The 22,672-nt window shown below is 53.1% G+C and overlaps 8 protein-coding genes across 8 annotated transcripts; 5 read left to right on the top strand and 3 right to left on the bottom strand.

Annotated features, from left to right (window-relative positions):
- Positions 1-610: 610 nt before the first annotated feature.
- On the top strand, positions 611-1,509 carry J4E79_000610 (uncharacterized protein; the record flags this gene model as incomplete). The annotated part of the gene is made up of 2 exons (XM_049349526.1): positions 611-711; positions 915-1,509. 2 exons carry the CDS (start codon positions 611-613, stop codon positions 1,507-1,509), a joined length of 696 nt encoding a protein of 231 aa, XP_049216313.1.
- Positions 1,510-2,110: 601 nt separating this feature from the next.
- Positions 2,111-3,101, bottom strand: J4E79_000609 (uncharacterized protein; the record flags this gene model as incomplete). Its single annotated transcript, XM_049349525.1, has 8 exons — positions 2,111-2,223; positions 2,273-2,489; positions 2,540-2,661; positions 2,714-2,728; positions 2,779-2,795; positions 2,850-2,867; positions 2,920-2,970; positions 3,052-3,101. The coding sequence occupies 8 exons, from the start codon at positions 3,099-3,101 to the stop codon at positions 2,111-2,113; spliced, it is 603 nt and encodes a 200-aa protein (XP_049216312.1).
- Positions 3,102-4,356: 1,255 nt separating this feature from the next.
- J4E79_000608 (uncharacterized protein) lies at positions 4,357-6,095 on the top strand (the record flags this gene model as incomplete). The annotated part of the gene is made up of 6 exons (XM_049349524.1): positions 4,357-4,400; positions 4,448-4,606; positions 4,658-4,718; positions 4,765-5,160; positions 5,214-5,313; positions 5,362-6,095. The coding sequence occupies 6 exons, from the start codon at positions 4,357-4,359 to the stop codon at positions 6,093-6,095; spliced, it is 1,494 nt and encodes a 497-aa protein (XP_049216311.1).
- A 1,885-nt stretch (positions 6,096-7,980) lies between these two features.
- J4E79_000607 (uncharacterized protein) lies at positions 7,981-9,691 on the top strand (the record flags this gene model as incomplete). The annotated part of the gene is made up of 6 exons (XM_049349523.1): positions 7,981-8,055; positions 8,104-8,254; positions 8,306-8,574; positions 8,623-8,918; positions 8,970-9,527; positions 9,577-9,691. The coding sequence occupies 6 exons, from the start codon at positions 7,981-7,983 to the stop codon at positions 9,689-9,691; spliced, it is 1,464 nt and encodes a 487-aa protein (XP_049216310.1).
- Positions 9,692-12,553: 2,862 nt separating this feature from the next.
- Positions 12,554-14,277, bottom strand: J4E79_000606 (uncharacterized protein; the record flags this gene model as incomplete). The annotated part of the gene is made up of 2 exons (XM_049349522.1): positions 12,554-13,879; positions 13,939-14,277. The coding sequence occupies 2 exons, from the start codon at positions 14,275-14,277 to the stop codon at positions 12,554-12,556; spliced, it is 1,665 nt and encodes a 554-aa protein (XP_049216309.1).
- A 1,140-nt stretch (positions 14,278-15,417) lies between these two features.
- J4E79_000605 (uncharacterized protein) lies at positions 15,418-17,575 on the top strand (the record flags this gene model as incomplete). Its single annotated transcript, XM_049349521.1, has 5 exons — positions 15,418-15,451; positions 15,580-15,773; positions 15,821-16,087; positions 16,132-16,620; positions 16,670-17,575. 5 exons carry the CDS (start codon positions 15,418-15,420, stop codon positions 17,573-17,575), a joined length of 1,890 nt encoding a protein of 629 aa, XP_049216308.1.
- A 619-nt stretch (positions 17,576-18,194) lies between these two features.
- J4E79_000604 (uncharacterized protein) lies at positions 18,195-19,394 on the top strand (the record flags this gene model as incomplete). Its single annotated transcript, XM_049349520.1, has 3 exons — positions 18,195-18,509; positions 18,581-18,834; positions 18,890-19,394. The coding sequence occupies 3 exons, from the start codon at positions 18,195-18,197 to the stop codon at positions 19,392-19,394; spliced, it is 1,074 nt and encodes a 357-aa protein (XP_049216307.1).
- Positions 19,395-19,540: 146 nt separating this feature from the next.
- On the bottom strand, positions 19,541-22,252 carry J4E79_000603 (uncharacterized protein; the record flags this gene model as incomplete). The annotated part of the gene is made up of 4 exons (XM_049349519.1): positions 19,541-20,337; positions 20,386-20,784; positions 20,837-22,170; positions 22,242-22,252. 4 exons carry the CDS (start codon positions 22,250-22,252, stop codon positions 19,541-19,543), a joined length of 2,541 nt encoding a protein of 846 aa, XP_049216306.1.
- Positions 22,253-22,672: the final 420 nt, after the last annotated feature.

Here is a 22,672-nt window from a genome sequence, read left to right as displayed (position 1 = left end):
AACTGCGACACATACTCAAGCCACCCGTGTACTCTTGGCCGCTCGTCCTTGAGTATAGTGAAGCAGCTAATTGCTGACAAGCCCTTTGTTCGGGACCTTTTCAGTTTACAACGTGGAAATGAAGTGAACAATTGCAACTGGACTGCATGCAGCTACATCACACTCATTGCTTCACCTCTGATTGCACAGCAAAGTGCATCTTTAAAACTAAAAGTAAACGAACATGTCCCAATCGGACCGATTCGCAGGTATGATGCATCCCAGCACACGACACGAGTGAGCTTCCCAAGGCAAAAGTTCGGGAGACCTCTGACTGGTCAGAAGTCGTGCCGCCGAATCTGTGGAGCACTCTGCCTTCGACCGGGAATGTGAGAACAGCAATCGCAGACTCTCTGTGTGGTCATTTGGTCTAGCTGAACTCGAGTGAGCGCTAAAGTGCGAGGTATTGCCCCATTGCATCTGGGGTGACTTCCCTTTTACCCCACTTAGCGTCATTTCCAAGCTCGTCGTACGTCGTATAGACTGCGACTGCATATAAGTACGAGGAGGAAACAACAAAGAGTGAAAGAATAAACAGTTCATCCAATTGACCGGCGATTTGTATCTCAAAATGGCACAACAGCAGAAGAACACGCAAGAGATAGAGAAGGCGAAGAAGCTCAACCATGTGCCCTGGGACGAGGAGTACGAGAAGATGATCTCGGGTATGCTGTATGTATACACATTCTACTGTCCGCGATGAGTTCAAACTACCTCACTGCCTTCTCTTCAAGAAGTGAACATGCACACTATTGAAAGGGCAACCCAGATACCGTGAAGCCTACATCAACGCCAGATGTTCCTCTATCTAGCATTATCTTCATGTAGACTGCAGGCAAATGTTTTTATACCGTAGGATACTGACACAACCCCAGCTACAACGCCTTCACCCCGTCCCTAAATGCCGCCCGCTTCAAAGCCCGCGCCTTCGCCCATAAATACAACACATGGTTCCCCGACCCCGCCACAACCGACGAAAGCAAGGGTTTCGACATCCTCGCTGCAGAGCGTCTGAAGATGCTCAAACAGATCATCGGCCATGTGGCTGACGATGAGATCTTCATTGAGCCCCCTTTCAACATCGACTACGGCTGCAACATTTCCCTAGGCAAACGTTTCTACGCAAACTTCAACCTGACTATTCTGGATTGCTCGCTCGTTACCATAGGGGACCGGTGCATGTTCGGGCCTAATGTGTCGATTTTTGCCGCGACGCATGAGATCGAGGTGCAGTCGCGACGGGACAATATCGAGTATGGAAAGCCGGTTGTGATTGGTGATGACTGCTGGATTGGGGGGAATGTGGTCATCCTACCTGGAGTTACGATTGGCAGGGGAGTCACTGTAGGGGCTATGAGCGTGGTGACAAAGGATGTACCGGATTTCTGTGTTGTCATGGGACAGCCGGCGAAGGTGGTTAAGAAGGTGGCGGAAATTCCGGCGGAGGAGGGCGATGTTATGGCTTCTTAGGAGCTTGAGATTCGATAAAGGGAGTACATCTTTCAACGGGCACAGCATCACTTAGATTCCACGATAGCATGATGTGAAGAGCGTGAGCTGTTGATTGTGTTCTATCCAAAGTGACATCCAACTCGCCCTGAAAGTGCAGTCAACTCAGCTCATCTATTCGAGAAGCTCTCGCTACCGGGAGCGTAAACGCATGTAGACCCCGCCAAACCAAAGAAAGAAGTGAAGAAAGTCAGCGCCGAAGCTGGACTGGAGCAAACATGTACAATAAAAGTATAAAAGCGTTGAAGCGTATAAAAGGGATCGAGGGGAAGGTCTATGCAGGGAGCACTACTCGCCAATGCGCACTCCCGTCCTGAGTATGCGTCCTATCCAACCAGACTTGGACCAGCACCAAACAGTTTGCCACCTTTTCCTGAGAAGCATAGAACTAGCAATGGATGAAGATACGAAGGATGTTAACGATGCGAATATGAAGGCGGTGGTGCGATCACGAGAAGTGTGGGATGGTGCGCGTCTATCCAGAGATGAAGTAGCGTTCGATTTGGCCGAGTAGTTTGTGGTGGAATGCGGTCGGAATCAATGGCGGGGGTGTTGTATTGGCCTAGAGGATTGTGCAACCGCCGCTCTTGTCTTTGCTGGTCTTGACTTGCAGAGCGACGCGGGCGGCTTCAGTAAACGCTTCGTTCACACCTCTATTCTTCATAGCGGAACATTCTACACCCGTTAGATATCTGCCATAGTTCCGAGACGTGGCTTGGCTTACCCAGGTACCGCAGTGCCTTGATCTTCTCCGCTACGCGCAGACCCTCGTTGTAGTCGATGCATGGCTTCTCGGGCTGCTGGTCGTCGGCGTCGTCGTCCTCCTTCTTCCGCAGGTCACACTTGAGTGCCACTAGAACGAGCTTAACGCCGGGGCAGTTCTCTGCTATTTCGCCGACCCATTTCGTTTCTACGTTCTCGAGCGAGTCCGGTGAGTCGACCTGTGCCGTGTGAGTTGCGAGTTGAACAGCATAATGTCGGATAACTGTACCGAAAAGCAGAGCATGATCGCGTGCGTGTCATCGTAGCTCAATGATCGTAGCCTATCAAATTCTTCTTGCCCGGCGGTGTCCCATAAGCTGAGCTCAACGTGTGTGTTGTCGATGTAGATGTCTGTCGCACCGTGTCAATCGTGTTTGTAGAACTTGCAGATAGGCGCACAAACCGTGTACATAGTTCTCTGTAGTAATTGTTAGCGACACGAATATATAGTGTGAGGCGCGCCCTTACCGAATACTGTGGGCTCGCTGAGAGGGCTTCATTAGCCTCATTCGTATCTCAATACCAGGTACAATACTCACTATACTGTTGGAAAGTAGCTACCACAAAGTCAGTACGCTGCGGAGATGGCACGATAGCGATGTTACATACCCTCTTGTGAAGACATTAAGTAATGAGGTCTTGCCGCATGCACCGTCACCGCTGGAAGTACGTTAGCTTGTTCTGTCGCATCACGCCTCGGTCGCCCAAACAAAGAGGCATCCCCGCATATAGCAGACGTACAGAAGCACCAGCTTGCGCTGCACAGACTTTGTTCCACCGCACATGGGCATCGTGAAGGTCGGAAGGAGAGTCGGCGATTGGGTCGTGTCGTCGGCTCAGGGACGAGAGGCGCGCGCGCGTTGGTGCAACAAAGGACGACGGTCGCGGTCGTGGCAGCGGATGTGGTGAGGGCGAGAGCGAGAGTCGCACCGGAGACTGGTAACGGATGATGATAAGGATGTGTGAGGTAAGAGGGAAGCCGGGGGGGATCCAGATGCTGGGCTGGAGATGCAAGCGATGGATGGATGGAGTTGAAGATCCACACGTCGCTAAGACTAAGCCCGAAAGGTCGATTGGCACTGCTCACCTCCGCGACCACTCCACGGCTTCGACGCTATCCATTTAGCAAGCACCACGGACGCGGGGCGATGTGTTTGCCGGCTGAGCCAAACAATAATTCGCCAAAAGTCATCTTAGAGAGCTGTCAAACTTGTTAGTGTTCCTGGGGAAACGGCCGCGAGCAAGTGCCAGCGACAGAACCTCGGTGCACACCTGGGCAGGCAGCAAGGAAGAATTGATCGATGAGGCTAACATCACGGCCAGGACCGTGAACCGAGTTAAGGGATCTGCTAGTGACGGCGAGTGGTTGAGAAGGGATCTGGGATTCTGGGATAAGAATGCCCGGGGTCTGAGCCTTCTCCACAGCTGGAAGCCGGACCGAAAAAAGAAGGTCGCGAACTTAGCATATGCTGTCTAATGCCTCAGTCGCAGGCCTACTGCACGCCACTATGCTCGAATATTGCACAGCCTCGTCCAGACTCTGTGCGACTTTGAGGCTTCGTAACTGTTCATGTTCACAACCGGAGATTTACTCAAATGTCGGAGTGTTAGATTCATCATTGCGTCAGTGCACCGGGAGATGAGATGGAGGAGCCGGGAAATGGCTTGGAGCTGGAGCCGATTGCTGTAGGAACCAAATTGATCGCAGGCACAAATTGTAATGACGTACTTGTGCAATGTTGATAGATTTCCGAACGCGCAGCCTCAAGACCGCCTGATACATTCCTTCAGAGAGAATGGAGTGAATGTTGCGATGCATGTCCAGGATACTGCAGCTGGCTGCGTCTGGGAGCTTAGCCCCGCGAAAGTGGGGCTCTTCCGCAGGCACCTACCGCCGCCTCACGTAGGCAAACAAGTCGCGAGAGCTCCAGACAACTCCACACCGCAAACACCTCTATCCACCGAATTAATAGCACAACGCACGCGTCTCACTCCAACTTGAGAATACGACTGTGGTCCAACTAAACCATCACCGACGCCACAACCATGTCCGACGATGACGACTTCATGCAAGACTCCGGCGAGGAGGAGTAAGTCGCCATGACATCCAGGCAATATCCCTTCTGACAAGCTGTAGGTACGACTTCGAGTACGAGGACGACGATGACGAGCAGAGCGGCGACGTCGACATCGAGAACAAATACTACAATGCGAAGCAGCTAAAGGCCGACGACCCCGAGGCAGCCATAGACGAATTCCTGGGGATGCCCGCGCTAGAGGAAGAGAAGTCGGACTGGTAGGAAATATGCAGATTTGGGGGAATGGATGTATGCTGACGAACGCATAGGGGCTTCAAAGGGCTGAAGCAGGCAATCAAGCTCGAATTCAAGCTTGCCCGCTACGACAAGGTAGAAATGGCCATCCCCGAGCAAGACCTCTAGCTGACATGTACAGGCTGTCGAGCACTACAAGGAGCTTCTTACATACGTCAAGTCAGCCGTTACGCGTAATTATTCGGAGAAGTCCATCAACAACATGCTCGACTTTATAGAAAAGGCCGCAGAAGACGCCGACGCATATCGCTGCATGGAGAACTTTTACGCCCTGACCCTCGACATCTTCCAGAGCACCAACAACGAGCGGCTCTGGCTAAAGACAAACATCAAGCTAGCGAGGCTGTGGTTGGATAGGAAAGACTACCGTCAGCTTACGGAGAAGCTCCGAGAGTTACACAAGGCCTGTCAGAGGGAGGATGGAACAGATGACCCGAGCAAAGGCACATATTCATTGGAAGTCTACTCGTTGGAAATTCTCATGTACGCGGAGACGAGGAACAACAAGCGGTTAAAGGTAAGGCTCGTCCGCATTCAGCTTTGTATGCATTATCTCTGACATTATGACAGGCACTGTACCAGCGCGCGCTCAAGGTCAAGTCCGCAGTTCCGCACCCCAAGATTATGGGCATCATCCGTGAATGTGGTGGCAAGATGCACATGAGCGAAGGCAAGTAGTATCTGCCGAAGACATCGACACAGTACTAACCAATCGCAGAGAACTGGAAAGGCGCGCAGAGTGACTTCTTTGAGAGTTTCAAGAACTACGACGAGGCGGGATCGCTCCAACGGATACAGGTTCTGAAGTACCTGGTTCTCGCGACCATGCTATCGGGTTCAGACATCAATCCGTTTGATTCGCAGGAGACCAAGCCCTACCAGAATGACCCGCGCATCTCCACTATGACGGATCTAGTCAACGCCTATCAGCTAGAGGACATTCACGGCTATGAGAAGATCCTGCAGAACAACCAGGATTTGCTGCAAGATCCGTTCATCGCCGAGAACATTGACGAAGTCACGCGTAATGTGCGCACCAAGGCGGTCGTCAAGCTTGTCGCACCCTACACCCGCTTCACACTGGCTTTTATCTCGAAGCAGCTCAAGATCTCACTTGCCGAAGTGCAGGAAATCGTAGGCTTCTTGATCGTTGACAAGCGGTTGCGCGGCAAGATCAACCAGCAGAACGGAACGGTGGAGATTGAGAGTAGCACAGACATGGACAGGGTGCAAGCGATGAAGGAGTGGAGCAGCGCCATCGGAGCCTTATGGCAGACGGTGCTGAACGAGGGCGAGGGTTTCAAGTCGGACGAGAGCGGTTCGCAGTTCACGCCTGGTGGTGGCGGGCCCCAAGGCATGAGCGGCTGGAACTCAAGCTCGATGGGGGGCAAGTCTGGTCGAGGCAAAGGCAAGGGTCCAGGACGCCTCCCGGGGGTAGTGAGCAAAGGATGACTTGCAGCATCGGTCGCGCGCGGTCCACAAGACGACCTGTAACTGGGTTTCCGGGCAGGGCACGGAGAGTGGGAGTTGCACAGTACCGTCACCGAGGCGTTTCTGACCTGAAATAATTGAGACATGCGGTCAGGTTGCTCAAGAGGGAGATGTGGGTTGGTTCGTCGGGTAGCACCGGGCAAGAGTTCCCGTGCACATGAGCGGTACGCGACTCAACATAGTAGGCGGGCAACGGACATGTTCGGTCACGCAATCGAGTGCAATTACCCACAGGTCAGCAGCGGTGCGAAGTCGTCTGTATGTAACATGGCCTCGTTTTCTCACGGCCACCAGCCAAGGTCCCGATCGCGCGGTCATGGCGGTAGCCTGCCGCCAACTAACGCCTCGCCATCTCGATGCCTATGAGCCGTGAATCGACTATCGATGTGACGCATGGTGATCTGAAGCTTCACTGCACTCGTACACTTACGCATCACAGGCGGGTTCCCAGCCATGGCACTGCGCGCCGGGGAAGCGGGCACAGACGAGGAGGGTGTTGCAAGCGAGCCTCTCAGCTAATGGCAGCGCCCACGCCGTGTCCGCCCTGACTCGCACGCGGCGTGGGATCGGTAACTTGACAAGAGTTTATCTCGGGTGTGCGGGCACTTGTTTTTTCTGTCGCAGAAGCGCCACCAGCCACGGAGCGGCAGAGCGAATCATGCCATGCAGGCGGCCACTGCAACAATACCTAGGTACGCCAGAGGGTCGTCTTGGCATGTTGCTCGACGCCATGAGTGCCTCGATGCTGCTGTGTTGAGTGCACTCGACGACGTGATACAGCCTCTGCTCGTCGACGCATGCAACGCCAGCCCTGGGCTTGCAATTGTTCCGGTTGGCGGCGCTGCTCGAGGGCTTGCTACGCCTGGCGAGAGGTCCCATGTCGTCATGCCCGCTGTCTCGTGACTCTGATTCTTCCGCGGCTCTTTGCTCGGCGATTCCATGTTTGATGTGACGGAGCATCAAGAGTGCACTTCAATCTCCAGATGCTAACCCATGAAGACTAGTGGGCGCGGAAATCGATATCACACCCCGGTGTTGGTGGGCAAGCCTAGCCGGGTCGTCTTGGAGCATGTAGCAGGCCTCTGTCGAGCATCTCATAGTACTTGCTTTTGCGCGATGCTCCCTGGCGCTGATTATGTGGAGTGGCATTCCTCTTGTACACCCTCGCGCCCTGCCATGTCTCCCCTCGCAGGTATCCGGTGCAACTGAAATTGGCCGTTTCAGAGCGGCTGGACCAGAGTGTTGCAGACTGTTTTGGTGCCTGGCAGCTTCAATTGCACTGGCACGCGCGAAGATCCCCTCCTGTCTCTCCCATATATTGGCGTGTGCCCCTGGACGCCCGTGAGTATCACAGCAACGACCACAGCCTCCAGCCCTCCGCCGCCGGCCTCTGCACCTACTAAAGACGCTGCTGCCCTCGCCAGCAGCTCGCCGGCGAATTGTTGCTGAGATCGTTTGCGCATTGCCGGATCTGTCGTGGAATCCTTCCATCCAATTACTAGCCACTGAGGCCAGTCACGCCCACGGCCATCAGGGAGCCAACGGAGCGCACACAGCGGGGAACGGACGGTGCCGGCAATCTACACACAATCGCACACACACGCCAAAACACGCATAATAGCAGGACGAGATGAGCAGACAGTCGGTGTTGACGGGCTACCACCCTCACAGCCAGCATCACCCGCATGCACACCTACACCAGGGCCACTATGGAGTTCCGGCTCAGAACCACTACCAAGGCGGCCTAGCGTTTGCTATCCGCGCGCCGGTCCTTGCTCCCGGGAGCTATAATCATCACACTGGCCACCATCACCCAGGCCACCAGCATCGCAACCCCCACCTCAACATGGCCGCGTATCCCTCCGACGACGAATATGCCCACCTGCAGAAGCTGTCGAGCGAGTACGAGCCCGAAGCCACTGTGAGTTGAACTGCGACAATATTCGCCCAAGCGCGCTGACCGCCCAAGGGCCCACTGGTGGGCGAACGCCAAAGCAGCGCTGCCATCACGACGCAATATGCCACCGCAGATCCCGTCTTCCAGGTCAAGACCGCTGCGTTGCCCGCCAAATATGCCTACTTCCGCACCTGCCGTGGCGATGGCCACTGTGGATGGCGGGGTGAGTGCCCATCGCTTTCCTAGTGTTGCTTGCCCGTGCTAACAAGAACAGCAATCGCCTTCACCTACTTTGAGGCCTTGCTGCATGTGGGCGACGTGAGCAAACTGGACCATGAAAAAGGCCGCCTCAACTCGCTGGGCAACTTGCTCTCAAATATCGGCTACTCGCGCGATATCTGGATTGACTTTGCCGAAGAGGCGTTCGAGCTCATGACCAGGCTTGCCGAATCGCTGCGCGCCATGAATGGCCAAGCCGAAAGCATTCTCCTGCGTACTTTCAACGACCCGGGCGAGTCCATGGCAATCATCACCTACGTCAAGGTTTGCATTCTACATCTCTCATTATTCGAATCGCTAACTCCCCTCCAGCTCCTAGCCAGTGCATGGGTGCAGACGCACGCAGATGATTTTATGCACTTTGTAGACAACGGCGACGTCAAAACATACTGCTCCAACTTCATCGAACCCACTCAGTGTGAAGCCGACAACGTTGGCATTGCCGCCCTTGCCGAAGCGTTGATCAAGCCTGCTGGGTTTGGTCTCGAAGTATGGTATCTGGACCGCTCACCAGGCGAAGAGATCAACCGCAGCTTCTACTCAGAACCGACAGACGCCCATCATCGCCCCATCCCCGGTGCGCCCATGTTACGACTGCTTTATAGGCCGTAAGTACATACCGCGCATGGCACTATCTTTCGCCTACTAATTCTCCCCAGTGGCCACTACGACATCCTATACAAGGCTGGAGACATACCACAAGTCCAGCACCAGCCTGTTCCCCAACAGCAACCACTTCATGTTGCCCTAGCCAACTACACTGACGAATTCATACCGACCGCTACCAACGTCGGCGACGTCATGAACATGATCCCGGGAATGTACCCCTCTGGTGTCGGTCTAGGCCAGCGATGGCCTTCACTTTCGTACGACTTCAGCCCCAGTCCCACTTCCCATCCTCAGGTTACGCCTGTCCAGCCATACGCCCCGACACCGACGCCTGTAACGCCGGTTAGCACTTCCCACTTGGACTTTGTTACACCACTCCATTCTAGCAACGCAAGCCAGTACAACCCGCCGAGTCATCACAGCATACATCTCGACCAACCTCCTGTGACACTCCCCATACACCCCCCACCGCCACCCGTGAGCATCGACCGAGCAGCTCCCATGGGTGTTGAGAGAGGCGGCCCTTTCCGGCCTTCAATGTACGAGTTGGAACCAGGTTTTGGCTCTTCGATGCAAGTCCAGCCGTTTCAAACGTCCATCTTTCGCAAGTGAGTATCGGCCCGATAATGCCTGTCGACCTTAACTGACATATACGAGTTCTCACTTCAACACTGCGCATTTCATGAATCCCGACTTTGAACCCGAGCAATGGTGTCCGGACGGCGAGTACTCCATAGGGAACAAAGGCCGCCACAAGTCACACTCATCTTGAACACTTTTCCATGCCCGAACTCGACCCCGCGCTTCACTGGTGGCCCTTTCCCGATATCTTAGCGACTACTAGCGTGGCGTTTATCGAGCTTGCTCTACTTTCTCGGCATCCTGCATCATACTTCCACGGCCTCAGCACACTTACGACGAATGACGACCGATACCATATTTAACCTCTTTCGGAATATCGCCCAATCACCTCTACACATGCAAAAGCGACGGTACTCACAGTACCTAAGTTCGGGCTATCTGGCCACCCGCAGATGCTTCCAATCTAGCATCCATCCACGACCTATTTCCATCAAGCGAGGGCGGAGTACTGTATCTTCTTTCTTCCTTACAAGCCAAACCCGCAAGGATCTACGACCGTGACGAATACCAAAGACTATCTGCCTCAGGGTGATCGACTTTAGAGTTGAACATCTTTATTGGTTTCTGTCTGTTCTCTTCTCCCAAGGCATTATTAGCGATCACTCATCACCTTCGACATATTTAACCATACACCTTCTCTCAGTTTAATACAAACACTATTCGGTATGCGCGGTCTTTCCATGACTATGATTGCCGCGCCCCACTACGCTGGAAAACCCATGATTGCGGCACAGAACCCGTCTGCGTCTGCTCTTCAGTCCCCTGGTCCGAACGAACTGTTGGGAGCCCCCACGAATACCTTCGTTGAGAATCCTACATCTTCAAGATGTACCTCGGCCTGCGTCCGATCAGGACATGGCATGCCCAGGCTGCAAGGATCCATGTCCCAGAAGCTACACACAGTAGCCATGACCGAGGACAAGGTATCTCCATCACTTTGCAGGCGGCCTTGTCGCCGATGGCATTTCAATGGACAAGGAGGACCGTTAAAAACAAACCAATATAAACCCAGGTATCCCACTTACAGAAGATGACGACGTGATGTATATGTGACTCCACTATGACATGGACCCTGAACAAGGAAGCCCACCCTGCGTGCCGCAGAAGCAATTGCAGAGCAGGAGAAAGATCCGAGCCTATGCAACCTCATCACACTATAGTGTATCCCGAAAGTCTGGCTCTTTGCAACCTCGACCCAGTCGTCGGCGAAGACTCTCAACCCCATTCCTCATTCCTCATACCCAAGCCAATATACCGAATCATTATTCCCAACAGATCCAGCCCCCACGTTACATCTCTCACACCTCGGCAACGCATAAGATCGGCGGTTAAAAAATAATCTCCACTCCCTTTTCTCCTCTCCCCCATTCATCGGACGATCACGCCCTGCCCTGTCACTCTGCAATACTCTGATCCTTTGCATGTTATAAACGGTCTAAACGCCCGTCTCCGTCCGCCCATCGCAGCAAGATCGAACCATTATGCATGTGCTCGCAGGGATTGCGCAACGCGCGTTGCCCCATACGCGACTAGCCTGGTATAAGAGCTTGTGTGTGGTGTGTGTGTGACGTTGATTACTCATACAAGTACAGTTTTGCTTTTTCGGGGAGATGGGGAAAGCAAGGCAGAGAGAAAATCTGCCTAGGGAGTGCGTATGTCTGAGGAAGGATGCGTGAGTGAAGCTAACAAAAAGGTTGCAGAAAAGAGTCATGTTTACGATCTCGGAAGCGAGTGGCGGGGGTTCAATGCAAGATACGCGGTTCGCTGAATGAAGCGAGTAGTTGAGGCAGGGGTTTTTGTAATATTGAACTTGTTCTATTGTATGTGTGTGTGCGTGTGGTGTACAGCATTTTTACAGTACAGGGGCAGCGAGCATATGGGCAGCACGAAACGCTATTCGTTCACCGTCTTTTCTGTACGCCTTTTCCCACCACCGGGGCAAAAAGTGTGTGTGTTCGTTGAAACAAACAGGATTGCGTTGGCGGCATCTTGGAACGGCTGTTCGCAGGATCGGTGGGAGGGTGGGTAGTAGTTCGATAGTCGCTTGGTTTGGCCCCTGCGAGTCAGGTGTGCAGCAGGAACCACGCTCCACACTATAGCGGGACGGCTGGTATAGGGCCCGCGCGAGGTCGCACATTATGCGAGTATACTCACACCGCTCGAGACATGCCTTGACTCTTGCTCTGTTTCGTCCTGGGGAGAAAAGTGAAGCTTGCGGCTCACGCACAGCGAAAGGAGAAGTTTTGCAATTGCCGGCCGGATGACAAGGTCGTGTCTTACAGCAGCCAACTACATTGCCTCCACCTTTCATCCAAAGGCTGCTCATTAACAGAGAGAGGTCCGTGGAATGAAGCATGAACCTGCGGCGTAAGCCGAGCAGTAGCACAGCAGGACGGGTTGAAGAGCTGCGTGATCGAAAACCGGCCGCAGCCTCTGAACTTGGCTTTTCGTCCCGCGGTGCAGCTGACGTTGATCCAAGCGTGACATTGAAGACACGGCGTCGTGCTTGCGCAGTACAATCATGGTCGTCAATAGTAGCACAATTGCGAAGAGGAAACCTGCACGGGCTACCCCGCTCCGTGTGATGACGGCTTGAAGAGGGCTTGGCTATGTGTTCAAGAACTTTGACCCGGGCGTCTTTGTGGTTTTCGCGATACAGTAGCAAGTCCGTGAATACGAATATTCGTCTTGCGGGTCTGACATGAGCAGTCTCGGAGTTCACCGCCTGGGAAACGTAGGCGAAGGATATCAATGCCGCGGTTTTCCGACGTGGTGTTTCGGACTCTTGCCATGTCGTGATGTACATGCTAGGCGATGAAGGCACTAGACGCGTAAACGTACTACATATCGAAGTCTAGTGCTGCGGTTATACCAAGACTGCGGGCGCAGGCATGTGCAGCATCTCTTCCATTCTATGCCGCAGGAGCCGCCTTATCGCGAAGAACCTTTGTCGGTATCGTGGCCTTGTACGCAGCCCCGCTATCGTCGGTGCTCAGGACTCGTCAGCTGCATCGGTATCATCCGATTCAGACCCGGAAGTGGCGTCTGTGCCGTCGTTCATCTCCACATCCCCGTTGGTCTGCTTGCGAGTTGCGCCGTTAGTACCCATTCTCCTCTTCGCGCGTGTTTTGGTGCGTTCGGCCCTCTTCTTTTCTTGGCCCTTGAAGTAGTCGTTCTCGTCGCGCAATTCTGAAAGTTGAGAGAATGTAACTTTTTGGATGCGTTGCAGACTTGCAAGCTGCTTCTTCAACTCCTTTACTTCGGCCTGCTGAGCTTTGCCTGAGGAATCAGATGTAGTCGCACTACCTTCGTCCAGCGCCATGAAGTCGGCTGTCGAGACTGAAGCGCCCTTGGGCTGAGCAGCCCACGAGTCCAGCTCGGCTAAGCTCTCCTCCAGCATACTGGCAGGGAAACTGGAGTGCGTAAGAGCTTCCTCGAAGGCGCTTCTTCCCGCAGATCTCTTCTCAGTGGCAGAAACGTGGGGGCTGCGCAGCCGACCCGTCAGCTGCAGGTTCAAGGTATAGTTTGGCGGAATCAGGCCATTTATGCTGCTCGTCAGCCCTGCATCTTGTTTCGGCTTGACAATAGCCTGGATCTTGAAAGTCGGTTCCGGTGCGTTGGGAAAGCCAGTCGGCGGGAGGAATCGAAGGTTTGAGACAGGACCAGGAAGATTGGCAGGGGTGGAGAGATAGTTGGACTTTGCAGTATCCCAGAGTGCTATCTTGCCGCTGGCGTGGCCCGAGATGATTGTTGTGCCGTCCCAGCTAAGGCTCAGACAGAGGGCTCCGCCGAGCTTCTGCGACTCTGCATTGAACCGGCTCTTCGGCGGCGGCTGAATTGGCCGGTGAGACGAGGCACTATCTCGAAGGACGTCTATTGAAGTAGTCTTCTGGACGTCATCGTAGAAGTCGATGGTTTGTAGGCTGCCGTCAGCGTAAGCCACATAGAATGCCCGGTCAGCAGGGTCAAGAGTGACTGCAGTCGGTATCTCAGACAGCAGATAGGTGCGCAGAGCTTGTCCATTGTGGTAGTCCCATACTATAGCAGACTTGTCCCCTGATATTGACACGGCGATGTTGGCAGTGCTCGAGCTGTGCCCGCAAGCGATGGACGATATGGGGCCGCGGTGGGTAGAGAGGGTCTGCATCGGCGAACGCGAGGCGTCTGGAGAGAATGACAGTATCGTGGGAAGCGCCCATACGTGAATCATGGCATCCGAGGAGCCTGAGAGGAAGAAGTTGGACGACGGGTCGACAACAATACTCGTGACTGGCTGGAGATGGGACGTGGACGTGGAGACAAGACGGCCTGAGCAGACCTAAGATATGTATTAGAGAAACTGCACACTATACCTAGCATTCCAAACTCATGACTGACCTCCCAAGCTAGTATGCGCCCGCTCTCAGTCCCCAGCAAGAGCACGCTGTCCTGCGCCGCGAGTGCGATGCTGTGTATCCTCTCCGGGAAGGGCACAAGGGCCTCCTGGTTGCCCTTCTCTCTGCTGTAGACATGGACAATCGCCTTCTCCGACTGCGCAGCGAAGATATGTGAGGCGCTCACAGCTATGCCGTTTGGCGCAGCCGCGCTCTTCTTGAGGGCCTGTCTTTGGGCGACGAGCGGCTGGAACTCGTGGACGAAGATACCCGCATCTTTGGTGACGCCCGTGTTTGGCTTAGTCGATGCCGATATGGCGGCGACGAATTGTTCGGTGAGCATGGCCGGGCGTGATTGCGGAAGTTCGTTGTCGCAAGTCGAAAGTTGCAAGCTCTAGAAACTTTTTGGTGGAGCATCCAACGACTGGGGGTCTGTGCACCTAGCCGCGGCATGATCCGAATCGGGCAACTTGTCGAAAGCCGTCGATTGCGGGTGCCTGGAGAATTACCACGGCCGTCTGAACCTACTCGAAGTCCCATCCGAAGTAGCTCTAGACACAGCACCCGTCGACGACACACAGAGCTCCAAATCAACATCCTTCGGCACATCTTTTTGCATTAGTCGAGGTCGCCGCGCACATTTTGAATGAAAAGAGCGGCGCCTTGCCTGCGGGACCGTTTCGCTGCCGCGTTGGCAATGAGTAGGTCCCGCTAATGCCCTGCGTCGCCATCTGCTATCACGAGGCCGAGACATGGCCTGGCGAAAGCTCGTAAAGCTACCCCGCATGCAAGTAGCCTAGCCATCTTGGCCATAGGTAAGAGCTCACATAGGGCTGTTCAGCCGCGTACCAAGTGGATTCTGCTGCGTCAGCTCGTCGCCTTCTCGTCACATCACGACGTATGGAGGAAGGTGAACCTTAGTGCGGAACTGGAGCACGCTCAACCCGCCGGTAACATTTCTATTAATATGTGCGATGTGGTGCGGTGATGGCTATGATCACGGCCACTGAATGCTGAATACCTACCTAGATACTTTCACGGGTAGGCCGACAAAGAACTGCCCCGCGTGAACCCATCGCCAATCTAGATCCCCACACGGACGCCTCGAAGAACTACCACGAGAGCTAATGGACTGCTCGGTTCATCCGTCTGGTATTTCTATTTGCCCAATGAGTACTGACCGGATACCTGGAACGAGCTGGCACGAGGTCGATCGGTGTACTCTCGCCTATTGCAACTGTATGGGGCTATGGTCTGGAGGTTCTGCGGACATGGTTCTCGAACAAGCCTCGTGGCAGCCCAAAATCCAGCCATGCAGATCAAAGACACAGTAGTGCGCAGCCCCGCCCAGCTGATAGCCTTGACCTCGCACTCCAGATCTTTGAGAAACACTACTTTACCACTGCAGTGCGCCATCATATATAATCTGGTCTAACTTCCGCACCCTTGGATCATTCCCGGATATTACAACTATCGATCCAATATGTCTCTCGACGATTTGACAAGCAAGTCGTATGGTACGTACATCTTCATGTACTCATAGAAGAAGTGGAACTATTCTTTACTTCGACTGCATATATTAAACCTAAAGGCTACCTGGACGTCTGATCAGTATGTTTCTTTACTAAATTTTTGGTGCTTGCAGACTACATCGTTGTGGGAGGTGGAACCGCAGGCTTGGTCGTTGCAGCTCGTCTAACAGAGGACTCCAACGTTTCTGTAGCTATCCTCGAAGCTGGCGGCAATGGACTGAATGACCTCTTGATCGATGCACCGAACATGTTCACCCAGCTCTGGGGCAAACCGCAATATGATTGGGATTACAAGACTGTCCCTCAGGTAAGCACATGATGTCCTGCAATTGGCTTCATCTAACAATCTGGCAGGAGGGCACAGTCGGTCGGGTGCACGGCTGGGCCCGAGGCAAAGTCCTCGGTGGGAGCTCAGCTATCAATTACAACATGTTCAGCATGGCTTCCAAGCAAGATCTGGACAACTGGGCAGAGCTCGGCAACAAGGGCTGGTCCTTTGACGATATGAAGGCCTACTACAAAAAGTTCGAAACATATCACCCAGCATCAGAGACCTTCGGAAAGGGCATGGACGACAAATACCTTGACAAATCACTTCGCGGCACCTCTGGTCCAGTTCATGTCAGTCGTCGTTGGCAACTCATGGATCTTGCTGATCGAACTAGATATCTTTCCCAGAAACCGACGTTACATGGGGCCAGGACGTGTGGCCCAAGACTGTAGTAAACGCCGGATACTCGCCCGCAAAGGATCCTCGTACAGGCTCAGCGATTGGCGGCTTCAATCAGCTCAACACTATCGACCCCAAGCACAACAGACGAAGCTACGCTGCGAGAGATTACTACGAGCCCAACGCGGACAGGTCAAACATGACTCTTATCACTCATGCGCTGGTCTCTAAAATCGAGCTTGAGAAGACCGCTGAGAGTGTCAAGGCCACCGGTGTTCAATTCACAGTTGATGGCACTACGCACATGATGAAGGCGAGCAAAGAAGTCATAGTCTGCGGTGGGGTTGTCAACTCCCCCCAGATCCTAGAACTCTCCGGTATCGGGTCATCTACTGTACTTGGAAAGGCTGGAATTGATGTTCTCGTTGACCTCCCAGGCGTCGGGGAGAACTTGTCCGACCATACAGCGACTGGTCTCGTACTGGTAAGTGTATATATTGCTTTGGTTACTTTCATACACTGACCTTCTCCAGGGTGTGAAGGATGAATACCCAACCGCCGAAGCTCTCGCTCAGAACCCAGCTGTCATGCAGCAAGCCCTAGAAGCATATATTACTCACAAAGCCGGTCCATTTGCAGGAGCGCCTACAACGACAGGCTTCGCCTCTCTCGCAAAGATCGAACCCGACTTCCCAAACGCAGAGTCGCACATCCAATATCTCCTTGAAGACTTCCGCAGTAGACATCCCGATGCCGACCCTGCAGGTCGCGACGCCCTCTATGGGCGCCAACTCCTCGATCCTAAAGAAGCAGTTTGTCAAATCGTAATGCTGCCTACGGGCGCACAGATGCAGAACCCAGAGTCGGCTAGCGGACTGTTTCCGTCTGTAGAAGAGGGTATGTGGTGCACCATTGGCGCATGCAGTACACGTTCTCTGTCTCGCGGTAGTGTACACATCAACAGCTCTGACCCTACCGCGTATCCTACAATCGACCCAGCGTACTTCTCTCATCCCCTCGACCTCGACATGATGGCCCGAGCGCTCCTTCACTGTATCTCCTTCACATCCGTAGAGCCGCTTGCCTCAGTCCTCCGCCGAGACCCCGATGGCAACCTCATCACGTCTAAAACCGCCGGCCCAGTGCCCAAGACACTGGAAGAAGCGAAGACCTTTGTGCAGAACAGTACGGTGACGGAATATCATCCCGTTGGTACTTGTGCCATGCTACCAAAGGAGAAAGGCGGTGTTGTAGATGCGGAGCTCAAAGTTCACGGCGTGGAGGGACTGAGGGTGGTGGATGCTAGTATCTTCCCAACTCATGTACAAGGAAATATTGTCAGCTTAGTGTATGCTGTTGCAGAGAAGGCGGCAGATTTGATCAAAGGTGTGGATGGCATGGATGTTGTGGAAAGGATAGATAGTCTGCGCGTTGACTGAATAGGGAAGTTCATTGCAGTCGAGAGGAAATGCAATCGATTCTCATGATGAGAAGCAAGCAATAGCAACCTGAGGCATGCCAGTTGACTCAGCTCAATGCGCGCCTAAACTAGGCTCAATGCAAATAGTGCCCATGTTAGCACGTGCAGGGCCGGTGAACGCCAGTACGCACTCGTATGAGAGAAAGAATTTGACAACAACCTCCTGAATTTGTGTATTGGCCTCTTGCATTAACTTGATACATAGTCGCAACACGGCAACCAAAACATGGTTTTCGCAGCACGATCGCCGCAATGACGTAGCGTCCAATCTTACCTAGGTACAATCGCTCCTGCGTAAGTCCAAGCGTTCCTTTGAACGCGAACTTGCCCAATCCGATCCGGCAGGAACACTGCAACGTGAAACCTGCTTTGTCCTTTTCTTGTCGTAAGACGCGAGAGATTACGGAAGTCGCCGATCTATAAACAATTCCGCTTCTTCTCTCGCTTTCTCGTGTTTCTGACGAATTTACTTCAACCTTCACCATTGACGGAATCCCTGCACAACTATTTCCCATTTGACAACTCATTTTCTTTCGAGTTCAGCATATCCAAACAACAACACCACACCAAAAGCCGAAATGTCAACACGCAAATCCAGCCGCGCAACCAAAGCGGTGAAATACACATCCGCATCTGAAGGCTCGGATTTCGAAGACAAAAAGCGAAAGCCCAGGAAGACAACTACAGGTACCCCCAAAAGACCTACAAAAAGGACAAAAGCAGTACCAAATGCGACCACCGTATCCGGAAAGAAGGCCCCCATGAACGCCAAGCGCCCCGCCGAATCCGACGACGACGAGTCCAGCCACGAGGCCGCCGCCATCTTACCGCCTAAACCCAAGCGCCAAAAGAAAGACCCTGAGACCCTCGCTCAAGAGGCCCGCGAGAAGAAAGTCAAAGCCGACAAAGCCCTTTACAAACAACACTGGCAGGACTGCTCTCTTCGCATTCCGTCGAAGGCGAGATGCTAGAAGAAGAGCCCGACAAGGAAGAAAGCATCACGCAGACCGACGCGCTGAAGAAGTACGGGCTCAAGAAAGAGGAACTGACGTCCCTGCTGCGGTACGAGAAGAAGAACCCGTTGTACGGGGGCACGATGAAATTGTTCCTAGAGGAGAACGTGAGGGAGTTGGGCTTCAGGAAGATGGGGATGCTGGAGGGGGTAGAAGGAGGTGATGAGGAGATTTTGAGGAGGGGTGAGGAGATTTGGCAAGCAGAGTAAGTTGACATGTGTATTATCTGATGGATTAGATATACTAACACGAGATCTTAGGCATAAAGACGATCCTAAGTCTGAGGACGACTCAAAACCGACGAAGGTGAAGAAGGCCGACAAGTCTACGCCGACAAAAGAGAAGAAAGACACCTCGGCCAAACCCGAGAAATCGAAGAAGGAAGCACCAACTAAACCCACCAAACCCACCAAAGAAAAAACACCCAAGCAAAAGTGGTCAGCATACATCTCCGCACACACCCTTGCTGCCGACTCGAACCTCACCGAAGAGCCATCCGACGTCATCAATCAAACAGAGTGCAAGAACAAGTACAGTCTCACGCCCCAGGACCTGGCTTGCTTGTCTTTCTTCCCCAAGAAGAACCCGGTGTACGGGAAAATCATGAAGTTATTCCAAGAGAGCGAGGTGAAGAAGTTAGCGTATGTGAAGACTGCTGTTCTAGCTGGAGTGGAAGACGATGGTAAGGATGAAGGGGCGTTGATGAAGGAGGGGAGGAAGATTTTTGAGGAGCAGCGAGAGGGTGAGGAGGACGAGGAAGAGTAGGGGCTGATTGGTACGCGGCCACGACTCATATTGTCTACAGCGACATGCAACAACAGTATTCGTGGATTTACGAGATTACCTTCCTGACTTTTCCCTTGTATCCGCTTTTACTACCCTAACTCCTGTTTCACCCACTCCGAATACCCTCACCACTTGATAGCCTTCTTGAACACAGGAATCTCCTCGAAATTATCCACACTCCACTTCAACTTGCCATCTCCCGTGATCCACGCACCTTGATCAGTAGCCTTCAGCCCCGTCTTCTCGTTCTCGCTAATCTCATGCTTACTCGCGCCAATGCTATCCTTTGCCAACCAAACAACCGGCGTCTTACTCGTGAAAGCAGGGTTCAGGTAGGCCTTCTTCAGGTCCTCGTCGCTGTATTGAGGTTCCTCATCTTCGTCAAATTCGCCGTCGCGTAGCCAAGCCTTCAAGGCAGTGTAGCTACCGAAGACGTGTGGCTGTAGGAACCGGGCAACAGGCGAGACGACCTTGGACGGCACACGCGTCCGTTCGCTCACGCGATCAATCCTCGACTCTGCGTGCTGAAGAGCTTCAGATTCGCCTTCCTCTGCCGAAGACAGTAGTGGTGCCTGCTCACCGTCTTCAGAGTCGAGCGCGAGATCCGCGGGTAGGTATCGTTCGAGTGGAGCGAAGTAACGGTTCGTGATATAGTTGAAGATGGCGGTGGCGAAAAGTAGAATGACAAGCATGATTAGAGGACCAGTCGCTTCGCGTAAACTGAAGAGACCGATGAGGCAGAGCTCAGCGATGTAGATACCAGTGAGAAGATGCTGAAGAGAAAGCGTGTACGCATGTCCTTTAGTGTCGATTTTCGGTGTCGCGGTATACAACAGCTGGTACTGGTAGCACCAGTAGAAGATTACAAGACCGATAGCAGCGACGCCAAGAACGAGAGGCGCGATACAGGAGTAAACGATCGCTGCGATAGATCAGTAACAGGTCGTCTGTGACATCTGAGATGACTTACCGATGACGACAAAGTTGCCGTACTTCGGGAATAGCTTGCCCCAAGCCATGCCCCTCATTGTGATGAAGCTGTTGTATTTCTGACGGGGGGTCTTGTCGAAGAATCTGTCATAGAAAACATACGACAGCACGTCGGTGTAGTTCAGTATGTTACTTGGGGCATTGGTCAAAGCCTGGACAATGAAGTACGCCAGATAGGTGTTTGATGCTCTCGGCAAACGCTCCGCGAGTTGCTGTGGTATTCGGCTTGGGTCTTTGACGATTTGCGATACTACAGCTGCAGCACCTGAAGCGAGTGTAGTGACAAGGAAGACCTGCAGTACTTGGAAGACAAAGTACCACTTGAGCACCTTTAGCTCAATGACAGTCTTAGTCGGCTCTCCGAACTTTGTAAAGATGTCTGCATTATGTCAGCCCGAAGGTAGCAATATAGGTCAAAGGAGGACACTTACACCTAAAGATTTTAGGTACGTAGCTAGCCAACGCGCTCAAGGCTAGAGAAGGCAGGAGACCACTAAGTAGGCTCATAAGTCCGGATGGAAGCTTGTTGAGGAACGCGAGCCATTTAAAATTCTCGGCGAGATATTCAACATTTGACAATGCACCGACTACTCCAACTGGAATGGACCAAAGTATGATGACAGCGACGACTAGGGTGATGGCGACTCCACTCTGAGATATCTGACGCGCAGGTGCTAGGTTCAGGTTGGCCCAGATAACTTCATTGGGCGTAGTACCGACAAAGCGAGGGGTGAGAGACAGAATGTCAGACGATGCGATCTGTTGGTAGGCTCTCTGAGCCGCGGGCTGGGTGCGAAACTCAACGAAGACCGCCGCAGCTCCACCAAGACTCTCAGCTGTCTCGTTCGATTCGCGAGCCTTCTCGATGTCATTCTCTTTCTCCTTAATCTGGTCTCGGAAATAGCTAATGCTGTCAACTTCCTTGCCAACCACTGGTGTCTTGAATTTGTGTGTAGGTCGTAGGGACTTCTTCATTTGCTTGGGTAGCTGCTCGTATTTGATGTTGCGGTTGTGGCTCTTCCCAACTTCCTTGTTGACGTTCAGAATTAGGGACATCTCGGCACCTTCTAGCTCCTCGACTTTCGAGTTCCTCTCTGAAACGAGCGACACAAGCTTCTCGCCTTTGGTAACTGGCCAGATCCTGACTGCATCGTCGCCGAAGAACCGTTGCATGTTGCCTTCGTCGAGAGCTGCGGTAGGTGCCGAGAGGTAGAGTACGGTACGTGAAGACAGCCTCTTCGCGTTCGGCTTTGACAGATTCCATGCTTGCCGCAGTCCGATTAGCCATAGGCGTTCTCGTGCAACAGTGAACATGACAAAACTGAAGAATATCCATGCCACAACGGCATGCGCATAGAGATGGTCCTTGTGCTTCACATTGCCGATGCCAACGCGATTGAGTTCCTTGGAATTGCCGCCACCAGTATAATTGGCAGGCAGCAGAATAGGCCAGGTAATGACAGCACCCCCCACGCAGATGAATATCAGAGTCCTCATGAACCGCATGAACAAGTACGAATCAAGCGACTGGTGGTATAGCATAAACTTGTCCGGAACGGTCCTCATGGTGTGGACCCATTCGAAGTAGCCTGGCGATTTCGAACATGGCGTGCGATCCTTCTCTGGTACGGTGCCAATAAACGTCCGTGGTGAGTAGATCTTGGGGAAGCGGCGCCAGATGAGGACAAACGCGACCATGTACAAAGTCGCAACCACGGCCGTGGGCACGAAAGCTGCAGCGAGTGACGCGAACGAAGAAGGGCCGCTAGACTTCGTGACAGGGGATGTTAGTACACGCGTTTTGAGTAAAGTCGGGGTGTGGACGCAGGTACGTACCGACTGGACATGGCTGGTGCCATGGTCTTTGGCGACGAACACCGTCTGAAGATCCATGCCGGATGTCTGTTGTGGGGCAAGAACTGGTTAGCAATGCCTCATAGCCGATACAGGACGAGAAATTGCAGATTGGCAAAGCGGAAGAGGTTGTGACGGAGGCTTTGCGCGCTTCTGCCTGTGTTGACTAGTGTTGCGGAGAACGATGGGTGAAGCCTGTCAAGCAAGGACGCCGATGACGTAGACGCGTCAGTGGCGCGGATTCATGCAGGTCACGTGCGACTCACTTTAAGACAGCAAACCAACATTACAGACCCGGGTCTGTCCAATCATGCACTAGATATATTAAGGCGTCCAGTACAATCAATGCGCGCATGATAAACCCAGTCGACATTATTACAATTTTATATGTATGCCTACGTAACCAAGAAAGC

Source organism: Alternaria viburni (genome assembly GCF_023758015.1).
Source record: "Alternaria viburni strain BMP 2772 chromosome Unknown scaffold_1, whole genome shotgun sequence".
Taxonomy (NCBI): domain Eukaryota; kingdom Fungi; phylum Ascomycota; class Dothideomycetes; order Pleosporales; family Pleosporaceae; genus Alternaria; species Alternaria viburni.
This window is presented reverse-complemented; position numbering and strand designations above follow the sequence as displayed.